Genomic DNA, 19,039 nt, shown 5'->3' with positions numbered 1-19,039 from the left:
ATACATCTAGAGGCCAGCAGCAGCTTTACAGTTGGCTACAGTCACTCCAATTTCAGCGTGTCGGCTGGGGAGGGCAGGGCTAGTAACAATAATTTCCATTACACAATGGTTTTCTATTAAAAATACCACCCTCACCACCCCACCCTCTACACACGAGTGGCCTTGAGTACCTGAGCAGAGCACAAAAGGACCTCTTTTCAGACAACTCATCTGTCCTGAGCCTCGCTACTGTGACTCTGATCTCTCGGACCCCAGGAAACAGGGCTACACTATCAAGGCACCTTCGATGGTGACTTAAACCTTGTAAGTGGTCCAAGTTTAACATTTGGAACCTATCTGGGCTTTGGCTTTCTGTTGTGATGGGTGTTATAAATCAGCAGAAAAGCACAGCACTGACCCTTTTCCCAGTTCAATTTAACAACGTGGCCGCGTTCATGTCGCAGAGGGCAGTGCACCCACCCACCAAATCTCATGGTAACCCTCAAGTGTCACCCAGCCCCACCTTCAACACCCAGTGAAGAGGCTAGAATGAGCCTAGCGGGTTTTCTACACATCTGCTTTCCTAGACCAGGGTTTTGACTACTAAGTGAGGCTTTATTTTGAATAGGTGTTGGGTGATAACATGGCAACTCCTAGGCTAAACACAAGAGACCAACAAATCCAAATTTTAACATCTGCTGTAAATCTGTGTTCTCAGACATGGAGCTTGTGCCCCTGTGCAGACAGCTGCCATCGAGCAATGGGTCTGCTCACCAGACAAAGGCAGACTGAGGCAGACGGCACCACAGGGCAGCCCTCAAATGCTCTGGGAACACCTTTAGACAGAACTACTGAAGACAGACAGACAGTTCGGGGCTAGCAGGAACCCAGTGTAACAGGCCACAAACGAGCACTAAACAGACCCTGGAGGAAAGCATGCCCAACCAGAGTTCTTGCAGGACCTCTTCCTTTTACCCTACTGTTTACTGCTATACAAAGGGCTGTAAAGTGTGAAATTAGTTTTGGAAAGAGTCTCTTAGATTTAGAGCTAGACGAAACAGGGCAGACTGAGGGGGAAATCCCTAACACTTTCCATAGTCCTGTAGAAGCTTACGTTCCACCAGCTCCATACAGATATAAATTACTACACATATACTTTTTTCCAGTGCTTCACTACCTGGAAGGGGCCGTGGCAGAGAGCAGGGACACACCCTCTATCACCTGGCAGATGGGAACAGTGGTATTCTGGAAGTGCTCAGTACATGCTAGCTAAAAAACAGAACCATGGTATCCTTAGTCCAGAAGACACACCAGGCACTAACACTGCTCAGTCAACTACAGAACAGACTTCTGGATGAGATTTACTGACAGAGACCACAGAAGGCTAGGCAAGATGAAGTGGGCAGATACACTGTGTAAAGAGAGAAAGAGAACTGAGATAAGATTTATTTCCTCCAGTGGCTGGTCCTTCTGGGACAAGGATGTCACACTGAATGTGGTATGCATCACCACAGCAGAACACAAGATTACAGGGGCAACAGTCTTCAAGACCAGAAGTCTATTCCAGGGGCGGATTAGTAAACAAACACAACAACTACTGCGAATACAATGAAATAAAACTTACCAGATTATTCATACTGGGTCCATAAAATTTTAAAGCTAAAACTATATTGAAAAATGCTAGGAAACTTGTGGGGAACTGGCTAAACAATGGACACATTCTCCTGCCCTTCCTGTATGAAGGAATCAAATAGCTGATGGGGAAAAGATTTTAGAAAATTTGTTTAGCTTTCTAGCTAATAATATTTTTCAACTCTTAATAAGAAATAGATTATCTGGGTGAAATGGAGGGAAAGGAAGAGAAAGGACGAAACTCAGGAGTTAGGGCACCAGACACTTCCTGTAACCCACAACGTCAACCCAGTCAGTGGTCTGTTCCAGGCTCTTGATTCACTGACTCTAAGACTGAGGTCTAGAGAACAACCAGAGAGGTGGATTTTAAAAGGAGTTTTTATGCTGGGCGGTGATGGCACACATCTTTAATTCCAGCATTTGGGAGGTAGAGAGACAGGTGGATCTCTATGACTCAGCTTATTTTAACCTTTTCACTCCTCTTAATTCTGATGACTGTTCTCACCATATCAGTGGGTTGGGGATATAGCTGTGTGGTAGAAAACCCGCCTCACATACAGACAGTGTAGGGACTGGGTCTGACATCCAGTAGAAGAAAGGCAAGAGAGACATTTTTATATTTGAGTTGTAACTTCTCAAGATTAACGATATGACTTAAAAAACAAACAAAACCCAAAAAGAGCAGTCGCAGCAGCTCACTGGGTACAAAGACTTGCTGATGCTTTGCACTCGAGCCACAGAACCCAAGGACAAAGTCGGCGTGGTACCACTCATCTATAATCCTAGCACTGTTATAGTGAGATGGGGAGTGGAGACAGGAGAAGCTTCTGGAAGTGACTGAGCCAGATAACCTGGAGTATGCAGTGTGGCAGAAGCAAAAGAGACCTTGCCTTATGAAACCCAGCTGGAAGAAGAGAGCCTGCTTCTGAACAGTCTGCTGACTTCCACGTGTGTCTCAGGACACATGCACACTCCATTCATGCACACACACTAAAAAAGAAAAACAGATCACGGCACAAATCATCAGTGGGGATGAATCATTAGAGACAAGTTCATGGTGAATCAATAAAAGGATGGTCTACATAACACTTGAATTCCATTTTCAGTCTTACTACCATAAACAGGAAAAGTAGCAACAAGCTTGGCTACTATGGACCTTGCGTAAGTAAACTTTCATTTCAGAAATAGAATTTAACCTACACCTTTTTTATTAATTTATGGGAAACACAAAGAACAGATAACAGCATGGAGACAGACTCCTAAAACCCAAGACTTCTGAAAATCCACACAAGAAAGAGCCTGATTTATTCAACAAATACACTGGAAAGGGGACCCAAGTGAGTTAAACAAAACTAATCAACCAACCAACAAAAACAAGGATGAGTCAACCAATGAAATACAGAGACCTAGAGAAGCTTGAGCACGCCTTCTCCGTAATAAATATCTAGAATTTGAACAGTGACAGGACATTTGGTGAAATTAAGGAATTACTATTAACTTTCTTCCAAGTACTATGATTGGTTATGTTTCATTTGGAAACATTCGTCCTTATGTTATCTGCATATAGATGACTGATCTAATATCTGAGATTTACTTCAAAATAATAGTCCTGGAGGCAATAGGAATCCTGCGTACAAACAGAACATACACGGCAAGGGAAGGTAAATGCTGGAGTTGGCCAATCGGTCGGTCAAGATTTGTTATTATGGTCTATTAAGTGTCTGAAATTCTCTATGAAAAAACTTAAAAGAATGAGTTTGATTTGCACAATAGGATATTAGTTTACCCCAACACCAAGCGGCATAGTTTACAGCTAGCAATTTAATACATAATAAATACTTCAGCAGATAAAACATGCAAGCCACAGTCCACCTCAAGGTTAATCAATTTCACATTGAGGACAAGAGAGGCCAAAATTAAGCTTTATTGAAAAATGCTTGGCAGACGAAGAAATTATAACCAAATGTCCAAAGCATTGTGCAAATGGTTTGATGGCATTGACTATAATATATCAAGCTATTTGTTAAAAGGAGACAAGGTCTGAAGACCAACGTGAGCTTACACAACGAAGCTGTGATCTAGAGAGATGAATAGTTAGGCTTATCTTCTTTCAAAAAATGGAAAATTGCTTTTTTCTTATGATCAGATCAAATACAAAACCATTAAAACATCCTCACAAAATTTAGGTGAAACCAAGGACGTCCTGGGAGTTATGAACGCTTTTCCTTCAGAGTTCAGGACAGAGGAGGATAAGGACTGGGGCATTTCTGCAGGGACAAGGGCGCTCAGTTGGCAGCTGTTTTCACAGAAAGCAGCTTTCCTGCTGAGCTGAGCTGAGCTGCTCACAGCAGGATTCCAGGAATCCGGGAGGAGTGGCCCCAGCACCAGCACACGTTCCACAGCCAGAGAAGAAACAGACTTTTGACAAGTACTCAAGCATATAATATTATGATCTGTAAGGCTCAGAGAATTCTCAGAAGTGTTCTAGAGAGGCAGTGCTGCCTCTAGGAGATCCTCAGTGCTAAGTGTATTGCAAATACTCCCATCCACTGTCTGTTCTTTTTGCAACTGCTATGATATTTAATCAACAAAGTTCCCCTCTCTGACATTCACTGAATAAGAATAGTTGATTCCATCTGACAGTCTGTTGAAAATTAAAACTAAAGTATAAATTAGCATTTTAATTGCTGTTTATTTTCCCACTGTACCTTGCTGAAAGAAATTTGTTAGGGTGTTTCTTGTGAATTAACTCACTAATTGTTCACAGTCTGTTAGAATATGTACGCTGTGAGTAGAGTCCTACAGAGGGTGGACACAGCATAGGATAAAACAAGTTCAGGCAGGGCAAAAAATCCAGGGAACACCAGGAGAGAAGTCCTGGCCAGGCTGAAGCAGCTGAAGGTGCTCTCTGTGTCCCATCTAGATGCTGCAGTTAGAGCAGGCAGGGTGGTGGGAAGCCCCGTGGAGGAAACACCATGTGCAAGAACCTCTGGGAAGGAATGCCATGCTCTGAGACTGGGAATAACTGCATGGCTGGGTGTTAGTTACAAGAAGACCTCATATTAAGCAATGACGCGGGAGAGGGACACAGGTTCAGCTCATGACCAGCACGGAAGCTGTGTATGTCCCTGAGACCAGGGGGACCCTTGTGGAAACTTCCAACATCTCAGGCTATTGCCAAGACTACTATTGCTCTCTATAAACTGACAGTAAAGCCCACTGCTGATGACAACACTTCAATATTTCATTGAACACGGAGAAGTCAAGCCAGTGGGTGTCTAAGGCCTTCACTCCTACCGACTGGTGTTCATGGTACTGGAAGGTGTACTCTGCTTGCTACCAGGGGAAAAAGGTCAACACCAATCTAGCTACAAACCCTTCTATCAACAAGAGTGGCTGTCTGAGTGACATGCCGATGCCACAGTGGCGCAAACGTGGGAGGACCCACCCACTCTTTGACTGGATCTAAGGTCCACTCCACGAGATGGAACCCATGCCTGACACTGCCCAGGCAGGCAAGAACTGGAGACTGGACAGGCCACAGGCACCAGGGAAAACCCAGTATGATTGTTCTGCTAAGGAACAAAACAGTAAGTGGTTCCTAAGGACATCCTGCTATATCCATATCAGTGCCCTGCCCAGCTATCATCAGCAGAGAAGCTTCCTCTTACTGTAGACGGGAAAAAATACAGAGACCCACAACTGGACAACGTGCAGAGAATGAGAGGTTTTGGAACACCCCGTCCTAAATGGAATGTTGTAATCAAACCTCTCCCCTCAGGGCTCATGGAGCTATGTGGAAGAGGAGATGGAAAGATTGTTGGAGCCAGAGAGGACCGGTGATTCCAAGGAAACAGTGTCTTCTGGACACAAGGGGACTGACACACATATGAGCTTACAGACACTGTGGCAGCACGCACAGGGCACACACAGGTTCAAGCTAGACTGTGTCCCAGCGCTGAGAAGGGGGAAGTGGACGTGCGCTCCTACCCTTATCCAAAAAGTTATCTCCAATTAACATGTCTGCAAAACAAACAAAAAAGCACATAAGCAAACAAACAAAAAACTGGTTTTCTCCAATGGAGTTTCACAGGGAGAGAGGCTGGGGCCAAGGAAAAGACATAGTGAGTCTCCATAGGTCAGTGGCAGGGAGGAAGGGAGGAGAAAAGGAGGGTACGAGGGGCACACAGGTGCGGCAGAGGGGACTGACTGCTGGGTTCCATTAACTAGAAAACTAGAAGGTATTTAGGGAGAAATATTTCAAAGTTCATTTGCAGTTTACAAGTTGTCTTTACATTGATCCTTTTGAAGTGTTAGCAGAAGAATTTTACTCGCATAGGAATCGATACTGAATGTTTAGATGAAATACATGCTTTATGTAGAGCTCAATAAAAATTAATAAAAGAAATAAATGCTTTGCTAATGGGTAGCATAATTTTATTTGCTGACATTATTCATACCTTTTTTGTATACTCAGAACTGATGTTAGTCACGTTCATTATGCTTATTGGCTACAATTAATATAGTGTATAATACAGTGTATCAATAATTACAAATAATTTGAACTCACATGAACATGACTCAGAAAGGTAAACCTATGTGTGCCGTATAAAGGATCCTGAAGAGTCAGTTAGCCACCTTCCACCCGTTCTTTCACTGCTGTGAGGATACAGGCTTTGTCCTCTCTGAAGGACATGGCTACACAGGACCACTGAATTTATTATACCTTGATCTTAGACTCCCAACCTTATTTTTTATAAACTACCTGGCTGGAGGCATTTTCTTACAGCAGCACAGAGGAAAAGGCAGAGCCAAACATTTATTTTAATGATTACTTGTTAGGGACAATATCAAGGTTGTCTTCAGTGTTCAAATTTTTCAAGATCAAACAAAAAAATCAATGTTTCCTTATCTCCACTCCTCTAGCATTCTTTTTATTCTCTGAAAATTTTTAGGAGCACCTGAGCGTGTGACAAGATACGGTAGATGATGACCAAATGTGCAATGTCTTTCACGCAGTTCAGTGAAATATGTCAGACAGATCCCAAAGGCAGAGATCTGAAGGCACAGTTGAAGTTGCTCTGGGGAAAACAAACACAGACACGGAAGAGCTATGTACTTACTATGTCACATGAGTAGAGCGCCTCTGTCCTGCCTCAGACTGAGGAAGCACTGCCTAATGCGCACTTCTGGCAGCAGACAACTCTCACAGCTCAATCATGGGCCGGGGCACTACGGTTGCGTCTGAGCCATCATAGGAGTTAGAATCACGCTGCCCTGGACCACAAACATTACCTACTCAAGCTTTTGATTGAGGTGTGATTCCAGAATATTACTAGACATTTCATGTCATAATATGTGAATCTCTACAAGTCCATCTGAAATCCACATATCACAACTAATACAAAACATTTGGATCAAAATTCAGTTATGTACTTTACCTGAATAAAAATGGCTAAGTTTAAATTCATTTATTAAATACTTTAAAGAATGTTTACAAATTTAAGTTTATATGCATGATGGATAAAAAAAATAGCTAAAAGTAGTAATTTAGAGAAAATTTAAGAAAGTTTTTTTCCCAATATGCTTCTAAGACCTGAACTTGCATGTGTATTTGACAATGAGAGATCAACAATATTTTCAATTTTGCTAAAATTCATAAAATGTAAATACTCAGAACCTCCTAATAATCATTGTAATAGAACACTTGAAATCTTAAGAACAGTCAGTTATCTGATACAAAACTAGTAAGAACAATTTTAGTGACACATATACAAACAGAAAGGTATGTAAGTATCTGTCAGGTTGCAAAAACATAGCTATGGTTTTAGCTGAAATTTCTTCTTAAATTATAAAATTAATCAACTGGATTTTTAAAAATTACTGTGTATAGTATTGGAAACACAATTTACTGTTAACTCCTCTAACTAGTAGTTAGTTACCTACGTGGTTTCTACAATTCAGCTGTGGAGCTGAATACTCTAAAAATAATATTAAAGTTGTTGACTGAAATACTTTAGAATGGTTATGTCAATTTTGATCAATCACCTGACATGAGGGCCCAGCTTTTAACCAACAAAAACTCACTAAATGACTATACAAGACTGAGGTTCAGCCGTAATCAAGAAGTCAAAACTACACAAAGAACAAAACTAAATCATGTTAAGAAGTAAAATAAACTTCTCAGTGCATTTGCAATGTGAGAAATGTGAACTGTTGACAGTGCCATAAAGGAAGGTTATCTTATAATTAAGATCAAACTAGGTTAAAAATGCCACACAGCCAGGCAGAATCTCTATCCTGAAAAGTCTGAGGCTATCGACTAGTATTAAGATAAATCTTACGATTAAATATTTCACACTCTAATCCTAACCTGCAAGTGCCATGATTGGAAGAATCTGAAGATAACAGAGAAGTCAGACTTTGGTTACTTGAGCTAAAAACATCATAGCAGAGGATGTGAACTGTGGAGTGGGGCTGCTTTAATGAACTCAAGGCACCTGGCAGTGCTATTCACATACCTCTGCCCCTCTGGCTAATTACACTAAGTATTGTCACAGGAGCCAGGCCACATGAAAATGGCCAGCAGAGCCTGCACAAGAAGTGCTGGGACCTCACAATGCTCTCGGGGAGAGTAGGACCTCATACTGTCCGTGCCAGTTCCAAAGATGTCCCTAGAGAGGGAAGTGGGACAACAACTTGGTTCTCCCCAAACAGGGAAGCCTCACCACCACTGCCAGCATTCCCCTTAACGGAGTGCTACTGTTGGCCATACACAGCAGTGAAGAGAGCTGAGGAAAAGGAAGTCCTCTGCCGCAGTGCAAGCTGCTGGCTGTTCCTCAGGACCAACAGAGCTTCCCATGAAGACAGACACCAACCCCTGACAACCGAGACTGAAACTCAGTTGCAATTCTAATTTGTTGAAGTTTATTAAAGCAGTTGCACCAAGAACCACAAGAAAAAGCACAAAAGAGACATGTAGCAATATGATAGTAAGATTGTCAAGATATAAACCCACCAAACTGAAACAGCCTTTCTCTCAACACAGGTCTCAAAAAAAAATGCGCAATAGATAAAAAGGGAAACCTTTCCCCAAACGCCGCTTAGATGGATGCATTCAAAAGAATAAAACTAGATTCTTATTTTTCGTTCTGTACATGAATCAATTCACAATATAGATAAAACTTGAAAGCTTTGAAAGTGCTAGAGGAAAGCACAGGAAAACACTTCAAGATACTGTCAAGGGTATTTCTATGCTAGGACTTTAATAGCTGAGGAAGTAAGAGAAAGAACGGCCAAAAGGGATTCCATCAGATCTGGAAGCTTCTGAATAGCTTAGGCAAACAATCAGGACATCGAAGAGACAACCTACAGAATGGGAAATGCAGGGATGGGGAGACCCAGCTTTTACATGACACAGGGGATAAGGAACCCCCTTCCCAACAGCCTTCAATTATTCAATCAATAAATGGGCAATGGACAGAAATTCTCAAAAGAAGCAGAAATAGCCAGGAAATATATGAAAACATATTCAAGCCAGGTGGTGATGACATACACCTTTAATTTCAGCACTCTGGAGGCAGAGGCAGGTGGATACCTGTGAGTTCAAGCTTGATCTACAGAGTGAGTTACAGAACACAGAGAAACCTGCCTCAAACAAAAGGGAACGAAGGAAGGAAGTAAGGAAGGAAGGAAGGAGGAAGGGAGGGAGGGAGGAAGGAAGGAAGACATACTCAAGATGCTAAGCTATTGGGGAAATGCAAATAAATACTATACTAAGATTTCATTTCATAAAGATTATCAAGAAAACAATGGCAACAGATCTTTTCATCTTCAATTTCTTTCTCCCAATACTTGAAGTCCTTGATATACAAGTGTTTCACTAGCTTGGTTAGAGTTATCCCAAAATAGTTTTTTTTTTCCTTTGAGCAATTATTAGTGATTATGGTTATCTATTATTTATGGGTTATGGCAGGTGACCATTTTTATTTTGTTTTAAATTGAGATATATTCCCCCCCTCCTCCCTTCTACCCTCTCCCATGGTTCCCATGCTCCCAATTTACGCAGGAGATCTTGTCTTTTTCTACTTTCCATGTAGATTAGATCCATGTATGTCTCTCTTAGGGTCCTCACTTTTGTCTAGGTTGCCTGGGATTGTGAACTGTAGGCTAGTTTTTCTTTTCATGAGTGAGTACATATATTTGTCTTTCTGGGATTGGGTTGCCCCAATCAATATGTTTTCTAAATCCATCCATTTGCCTGCAATTTTCAAGATGTTATTTTTTTCAGCTGTGTAGTAATCCATTGTGTAAATATACCACATTTTTCTTATCCATTCTTCAGTCGAGGGGCATTTAGATTGTTTCCAGGTTCTGTCTATGACAGACAATGCTGCTATGAACATAGTTGAGCACATGTCCTTGTGGCACAATTGAGTATCCTTTAGATATATACCCAAAAGTGGTATTACTGGGTCTTGAGGAAGGTTGTTTCCTAGTTTTCTGAGAAATCGCTCCTTTGTACCTGATTCTGTGGAAGTCACTGCCTCAGGCCAGCTCCAATGGAGGTATAGCTGGCTTAGGCTTACTCCAGCGAAGGTTGCCTGCTCAGCCCTGCTCCAGCAGAGGTTGCTGGTTCAGGTCTGTCCCTGACTTGTGCCTGGTCTGCAGATGTCTCTGGCTCAGGTCTGCTCCCTCCTCAGTCGCTTCCTTGTACCTGCTCCTGTGGAGGTCGCTGCCTTGGGCCCCAAAATATTTTATATTATTTGTGGTTATTGTAAAAGGTGTTGCTTTCTTGGTTCCTCTCTCAGTTCATTTCTCATTTGAACAGAGGATGGATACTAATTTTTTTAAAGTTAATTTTGTATCCAGCCACTTCACTAAAGGTGTTTATCAGCTATCAGAGTTCCTTGATGAAATTTTTAGGCTCATTTATGTATACTATCATATCATATGCAAATAATGATACTTTGACCTCCTTCAGTTGTCTTGTGCCTCTAGCTAAAACTTCAAGTATTATATTGAATAGATATGGAGAGAGTGGACTATCAGATTGCTTTTCAAAGAATTGCTGTGACTTTCTCTCCATTTAATTTGATGTTGGCTATAGGTTTGCTGTAGATTACCTTCATTAGGACTTTTATCATGAAAGGGCGTTGGATTTTGTCAAAGGCCTTTTTTGTATCGAGTGAAAAGATCATTTTTCCCACTTTCAGTTTGTTTATATGGTGGATTACATTTACTGATTTTCATATATTGAACCATCCTGGGATGAAGCCCTCTTGATTATGGTGGATGATCTTCTTGATGTGTTCCTGGATTCAGTTTACAAATACTTTATTGAGTATTTTTGCATCTATGTTGATAAGGGAAATTGGTCTGTAATTTTCTTTCTTTGTTGAGTCTTTAGGTGATTTTGGGTATCAGGGTAACTGTGGTCTGATAAAATGAATTTGGCAACGTTCCTTCTGTTTCTATTTTGTGGAATAATTTGAGGAATAATGGTATTTGTACCTCTTTGAAAGTCTGGCAGAATTCTAAAATCATCTGGCCCTTATTTTGGTTAGAAGACTTTTAAAGACTGCTTCTATCTTCTGGTGGGGTTATAGGTCTATTTAAATTGTTTATCTGATTTTGATTTAACCTTGCTTGGTAAGTGGTACCTATTGAGAAAATTATTCATTTCTTTTAGATTTTCCAATTTAGTGGAGCACAGGTTTTAAACTATATCTTTATGATTCTCTGGATTTCCTCAGTGTCTCTTGCTTTGTCCTCCTTTTCATTTCTGATTTTATTAATTTGGATATTCTCTCTCCATCTTTTAGTTAGCTTGGATAAGGATTTTTCTATTTTGATTTTCTCAAAGAAGCAACTCTTTGCTTCACTGATTCTTTGTATTGTTCTCTTTGCTTCTGTTTTATTGATTTCAGATGAGTTTGTCATCTACTCTATTAGGTGCTTGCTTCTTCTTGTTCTAGAGCTCTCGGTGTGCTGTTAAGTTGCTACTATGAGATCTCAGAGGCTGAAGCAGCAAGCATGGGGCCTGCATGAGTCTGTACCAATTCCTCTGTGTGTATGTTGTGGCTGTTAGCTTGGTGTTTCTGTGGAACTCCTAACAATGGAAGTGGGTGTGTCTTTGACTCTTCTGCCTACTCCCAGGACTCTTTCCCTCTTGTTGGGTAGACATATACAGCTTTGGTTTGAAGGCTTTCGCCTTGTCTTATTGCATTTTGTTTTGTCATATTTGATTGTTTTCTATTGGTGACCTGCTCTTTTCTGAAGAGAGACAGAGGGGGACTGGATCAAGAAGGGGAATGTGGAGGGAGTTGGAAAGAGTGGAGCGAGTGGAAACTGTGGCTGGGATATATTGTATGAGAACAGAATCTATTTTCAATTTAAAAAAGGAAAGGAAAAGAAAGGAGAGTTTTACTTGCTCATAAAGAAGAAATTATGTTACCTGCAGGCAAACAGATGGAAGTAGAGGTTATCACAAAACAAGCCACGTAAGAAAGACAGATGCTGCATGTTTTTCTCTCACATGCAGGTGGAGATTTTAACACAAGAGGTGTGAAAACAGAAGGGAGGAGTGACTTGGAGTGAGATAGGCAGTCAGCAGGAGAGATGAGATGATGCTGAGAGAGTAACTGGGGAGCGGGCAATATGGCACAAGTCCAGGATACACATGTATGAAAACACGGATACACATGCATGAAAACACCATGTCCAGGACACTCATGTATGAAAACACAAATACACATGTATGAAAACACCACGTTCAGGATACACATGTATGATAACACCATGTCCAGGATACACATGTATGAAAACACCACGTCCAGGATACACATGTATGAAAACACCACGTCCAGGACACTCATGTATGAAAACACCACGTCCGGGACACTCATGTATGAAAACACCACGTCCGGGACCCTCATGTATGAAAACACCATGTCCGGGACACTCATGTATGAAAACACCACATCCGGGACACTCATGTATGAAAACACCACGTCCGGGATACACATGTATCCACAGAGAAGCCTTAGCCAATAACCAGTGGGGGACCTGCATCTAAGGACCCATGAGGAACCGAAGGTTAATATCAGCATGGCCACTCCCACAGAAACAGGAGCTCATGTAGTCCATAACAGTGTAGAAAAAGAAACAACTATTTGTTTAGTCAGAAAAATTATACAATGGCTCAGATCACGGCACATGTACATACACACACAGAGAAATTTAAAATATTTATTTGATTCAAAAAGCAACAGTTATTTTTAAAAGATCTAAAGTGACAGAAGCTGCTTTCAGCTATCCCACGAACTTCCCACTGGTACTCCACCCAGCCATCCTGTGTACTGCTTTTTTCCTCCCTGAATTACTGTAATAATCTTATTCCTGCACGCTTTCCTTTTACACTTTCAGCATCAACAATTAGATATTTCACAGGACTAAATATCTTTAATTTTTTTGCCAACACTCACAAGATCACAGAATAAAACTGTCAGTCCTTCTATTATCTATGTGGAAAGGGAGTATTGTAGGAAGACATTCTACATCTTCAAGTCATCCATAATCCAAAGGTATAATTAATGATTCTCTGGAGGCAAAGAATAAGCTACTGAGTATTCACGAGGGAAAGTACACCGAATTCCACTATAAAACATAATTTAAACCAATAAGTAAATATAACAAATATCCTATCTTTGGTAAGAACAGGAAAGAATGAATATAAAGAAAAACTGTTTAACCACATCTTGGCTGAGAAGCCTATCTATATCTAGCACCCTAGATAGTATTTGGAGAAACTGAGAATGCTTGTAGACTTACCTGTTGGAGGCAGGCAGTCTTTCCAGTCAAAATAGCCTGCATATATCCCGGGTTCCAGGGATCCAACAATAGGATCTGCTTTTAGCTCAATGTAATTTTCAAAGAGTCGTTGATCTAGTTCTTTCAGTGATGCCATGCTAACCTACAACACAAGAGAAAGAGTATAAGATGTCAATTGAGGAGCTAAGGAAAAATAATGCAAGTAAATATTCAATATACTTTAAAAAGAACTTTTCTAGAAAGTTCAGGTTTCTAGCTTACCTACCTCAGTAATAAGGAGAACTATTAGCATGGCTATTTTACACAGTAAGAAAGAGTTTCCAACTATGGAGTACAGATTATGTTTTGGAATACTTTAAACATTCACTCTGTAGGCAGAGCAAACTGGCAGCATAAATACTAAATAGCCACTAACCTACAATACAAAGGACACCAACTGCAGCATGCCACATCAGTGCTGTCACTGGAAGGCATCCGGCTCTAATAACCTGCCTGAGAGTTGTGGGAATTCGGACTTAGCCATATGGATATGGTCTTCTCTAGGTATGTGACCAGGTAAGAACAGAGGGTGAGAGCTGGGCTCTGTCTCTGGGATGGTGAGGGAATTGGCAGAGCTACGGCTCCCCTGGCCTCCTCAAATCCCATGTCTGCATTACTGAGATGTGTCTCAGCGCTGAGAAGACTAACCTGATAACTACTGTTATTCCACGGAGACACAAAGTACAGGTCTTGTTCCCTTGCAGTTTAAACAATAAAACAAAGATGTTACTAGAGAGTCCTGGTTTGAGTATTACAGAGGCCCAGATCCAGGTACAGTTCAGCACAGACCACCTGTAGCTCCTGCTGGCAGGAAGGGCAAAACAGACAGAGAGGCTATCATCAGCCTTACAGGAGTGGGCTTGGTTTCAATGGTACTCAAATGACTAAGATGTCATTTGACAGCAAAGGTGTGCTGGCTAGGGGCACTCTGTAGTGGAACATGGCAATCTTCTTTCGCACTACTTACCCGAGGGACACACAGGCTTCTTAAACACTGGACTTGAACAAACTGACGAGAAAGTGGAACGCACATCTAAGGAGTGCGCCCAATGGCAACCACAGTACCTACCAAGCAGCGATGAGAGCAACAGCAGGAACAGAGCACAACGAACGTCCTTCAGAAGGGGGTATAGTAGATCAGAGAACAGGATTTTATAGAGACAGGACATGTAATTTTCAAAGAGATTGAAGTGAAAGGCAAGTTGTCCTTCAAAGCACAAAGTAACATATACAGAAATCTAAAATTGAAGTTAGAAACAAGGAAGATGGTCCCAGGAGGCGGTATAGCACAAACCCACAGAAATTCAATGGGGAGATATATGGTCAACAAAAGAAGAGTCAACAATCCAATAAGCAAAAGAAGGTATTTTCCTGGATTTTGAGCCGGAGTTTGAGCTATAGTAGATTGCGGATGACACTGTACATACCGAGGCGCACGCGATTAGAGTTCCTGGTTTTTAAGTGAATGCGAGGGGGTGAGACTCTCTCACATTTTTAGAAGAAAGTAACGATACGTACAGAGAATCAAGGATCAGTGTGAGTTCTGAAATGCCATTCTCAAACCCGAGAGGTCACTGCAAGTATCTCCAGCAGTAAAAGAACCCCACCTCGGAACCATGTCAATCCCTTAACTAAGTCCACAAGACATACATTTGGTCATGAAAAGATACAGAGAACATATCTTATGCATTTGTGAGAAAATGTACTAAACTGAAGTCAAACAAATCAGTCTGGGAAAGATGAACTGTTGAGGAAAACAGTGGTAGAAAACGAAATCCAGGTCCCTTCCCAAAGTCCTCCATGCCTAATACCTACAAACATAAACCTAACAGACTAGAAGCATCCTAGAAAAGTGAAATGAGTTCTACATAAGTATTCTTTTCAAAAAGGTTTTGTTTTATTTGCTTTACCTGCCTATATGTATGTGCACCACTTGTATGATGTGCCTGCAGAGGCCCAGAAGACGACATCAGATCCCCTGGAGCTACGGGTAGTTGTGAGCTGCCATGTAAGTGCTGGGAACCAAGTCAGTGTTCTCTGTAAGAACAGCAAGTGGTCTTGACTGCAGAACTATCTGTCCAGCTCCAAAGATTCTTTAAAGTATTCTTAAAAGTGGGTACGGAATACAGTGCAGAGGTAGAGCCTTGCTTAGCATGTGTGAGGATTTGGTGATTGTTAGTAATGCCCCCTCCAAGTCCTCAAGAAGAAATTCTTAAGCAAAAGGAGACCGACAAGGAAAATGCAGCCTTATCTAAACCTATGTGGAGATTGGGCAGTAAGTAAATAACTTTGAGCTACAGATATTTAAAGAGAGCACTTGAAAAGAAGAAAAGCTTAGAATTAATGTTTTAACTCCTTCAAGCAACTAATAAAATAGAAATTTAAAGTGTAAGGGAACCAATCCAGTTATTAAAGAAAACCATTAATGCCAAACATAGTATGTAGGTTTGTTGAAAAAAAAAGTGGGATGTAGTTCAGTGGTAGAACATTTGCCTACTATGTACAAGGTCCTGGGTTGAATACCTGGTACTGTAAAAAACAAACAAACAAACAAAGAAACCCTAGGGGATGGGAGAGGAAGTGGGAAAGGAGGAAGGGCTGAACAAGGGATGAGAGAAAAGGAAGAAAGAGAAAAGTTTCCAGCAAGGCCAATCTGCAAATGAAGATGAGGCTGGGAGATCACTGAGTGGGTAAAGAGACTGCCATGTATCCACTTAGAAAACCACTTGTGTAAAACAGCCAGGCCACAATAGACAGTTGTGGTGACACAAACTTGTGATCTCCACACTGAGGAGGCAGACAGGCAGACACCTGAGATTACCAGCCAGGCAGCCTAGCCTGATCAGTGAGCAACAGTTCTTGGTAAGAGACTGCCTCAAAAAAACCAACATGGACATTCATAAGGAATGACACGAGGATGACCCCTGACCTCTACATGCAAATGCATACAGACCATGCACACCTGCACACACACAAAGGAAGCTGCACACATGTGAACATGCACGCACACACTCCTGTACACTTACCCGTAAACAATGGAGAACAAATGGCTGAGAACAGAACACCTACACTGGCAGGCTAGAGAGAAGGTGTCACAGTTTCATTCCAGGAAGTCTGGTAATGTTGAGAAAGCAGACAAACTCAAAAGTCATTCGAGGCTACTATTTTAAAAAGCTTTGCACTTGCTACTTTTGTAGAGGACCAGAGTTCAATTCCCAGGACTTTCATTGGCTGGCTTACAACAACCTGTAACTCCAACCCCAGGAGAGCTAATGCCCTAAACATACCTGGTGCATGCATGCACGCACCCACATGTGTGCACGCAACATACACACACACATCTGGTGCGGGACAATTGTCTGTATTCTGACAATTATATTTTAAATAAAGGCTGATAGGTGAGTAGCCAGGCAGGAAGTATAGGTGGGACACCAGACAGGAAGTAGAGGTGGGTCAATGAGAACAGTAGAATTCTGGGAAGAGGAAAGCTCTCTCTGTAGTCCTGGACCAGCCACAGAAGAAGCAAAATGTGACTGCCTCGCTGAAAAAGGTACTGAGCCATGTGACTAACACAGATAAGAAATATTGGTTAATATACGTTATAAAGAGTTAATAGGAAGCTGAGCTAATGGGCCAATCAGTTTTATGACTAATGTACACCTCTGTGTGATTTCTTTAGGACTTAACGATTGCGGGAACTGGGCAGGAAAGAAAACACACATTAGTAAGATAAATCTTCAAAACTTAATTTGGAAGAGCCAGGCATGGTGGCACATGCCTTTAATCCCAGCACTCTCAGGAGGCAAAGGCAGGTGTATCTCTGTGAGTTGGAGGCCAGTCTGATCTACTAAGGGAGTTCCAGGACAGCGAAGGCTGTTACACAAAGAAACCCTGTCTCAAAAAATCAAAAATATGAATCAATTTGTAACAAGAAACCAGCTGATAATAAGAGGGGTCGCTACTAACAGAAAAAAGCAAACTGGATGAAGCAGGATGCAGGTCGATAACAACCTAAGAGCTGGCCAGTAGGCTGCTTTCCATTGCAGGGGGGTCTCAGCGACTCACTAAACCTGGGTGCTCAATACAGCTACACCTCAAATGGTGCGTTCATTCCCTGTGACTGCTTATAACCCACCGGACACCTGAGGATTAGGCTTCACTCCTGTGCTCCAGTCTCTCCCTCAGTGGCATAATCACACACCGTCACTGACCGGTTTAGCCCTCACCCCATAGGAAGGATGGGAGGATGTGATGAATAACTGCACACCCAGTATTTTCACCACTAGTGTTCGAAATCATTCCACAGTTAAGTTAGCTGTTTCTCCTTCCTTCCTTACTATCCCCAGAAAAACCAGGTTTCTAGAGATGAGAATTAACTGAAATATAATTCCAATGAACAGGACATTTCAGTGAAATCAGACACACGTGAAGATAGGATGAATGAGAGAACAGAAGAATTACCCCTAATTTTAGTACTGAGAATTAATGATGAGGATCAATGAACTCTGACAAAAGCTGAAGCACTGTGGAGAATGAAGTGAGGAAGTTTTGTGGTTGATGAGCTAATAAGAATGTACGGTTAAATACCAGCCATTGATGGGAAGGAAATATCACGAAATATGATGAAAAGGCCAGCGCTTCAGAGGGCAACAAGACTTTGTCAAGCTGACATTGGCTAAAGAAAAGCTATTCTATACAGTCAGGGAAAGCCACAGGCAAATGTTCTTTCAACAGAGCACAGGAAACCGGTACTGAGTGAGTGGCTGAAAGAACAAATGAACAAGAAAGATGGATAGATCAAATGAGTTGAGTGACAGCCCTCTAAAGTTAGGGAGACAGATGAAAGCCTCCACCAACATCAGCTAGGGCCATTTAGGTTTCATTCTTCAGGCAAGGAGATGTTCAAGAATATGGGATGGAGGAAGAACTGTGCAGTAGATTGGTTTCTGGATACTCTGTGAAAGATGAGCTGGATATCAGAAAGAAAACAAAAAGGTGAGAAAAAAAATACATCTACAGAGCAGGTTCTTGAAACACCTGAGGAGCAGAAAGGCCAGACTCCAGACAGGAACAGCCGCTCAAGGGAGCAGAAGATGGTCCAGAAGAGCTGGGGCTTAGGGACAAGTGCTCAGCGTAGACTGTCACGGGGTGCACCGGCAAACAACTCCCATCAGCAGAAGAATAAATGCGTATGAGTTGAGGATGTGACTCAGCTGGTAGGATGCTTACCCCACATGCACTGGGTTAAGTCCCCAGCACTGCATAAAACTGGTTGTTTTTATGGCTGTTGTAATCCCAACACTGGAAAGAGGAAGATCAGAAGGTCATCCCAACTACACAGGGACCTTGTTTCAAGAAAAAACAAACACCAACCACAAAAACAAATGAATAAGAAAAGGTAGTAAGTATACATAACAGAATACTACACAGCCTTAAAGAATAAAAGCCTGTCATTTGCAATGATAAGAATGAAAACAGAGGACTCTGTATTTAGTGAGATAAGCCAGGCACAGGAAGAAAAACACTGTGTGGTCTCACCAACAGCTATCTTTCTAGT

The 19,039-nt window shown here is 41.6% G+C and overlaps 1 protein-coding gene across 1 annotated transcript in view; it reads right to left on the bottom strand.

Moving 5' to 3' along the window:
- Exoc2 (exocyst complex component 2) overlaps positions 1-19,039 on the bottom strand; it is a 167,787-nt gene that overhangs the window by 27,616 nt on the left and 121,132 nt on the right. Inside the window, exon 23 of the mRNA XM_041632905.1 lies at positions 13,444-13,585. Coding sequence (XP_041488839.1) covers positions 13,444-13,585 — 142 coding nt within the window. The remainder of the gene's footprint in view (positions 1-13,443; positions 13,586-19,039) is intronic.

The sequence above is a fragment of the Microtus oregoni genome, unplaced genomic scaffold (genome assembly GCF_018167655.1).
Source record: "Microtus oregoni isolate MIOR12 unplaced genomic scaffold, Mior012 000042F_ref0000377, whole genome shotgun sequence".
Lineage (NCBI taxonomy): Eukaryota > Metazoa > Chordata > Mammalia > Rodentia > Cricetidae > Microtus > Microtus oregoni.
This window is presented reverse-complemented; position numbering and strand designations above follow the sequence as displayed.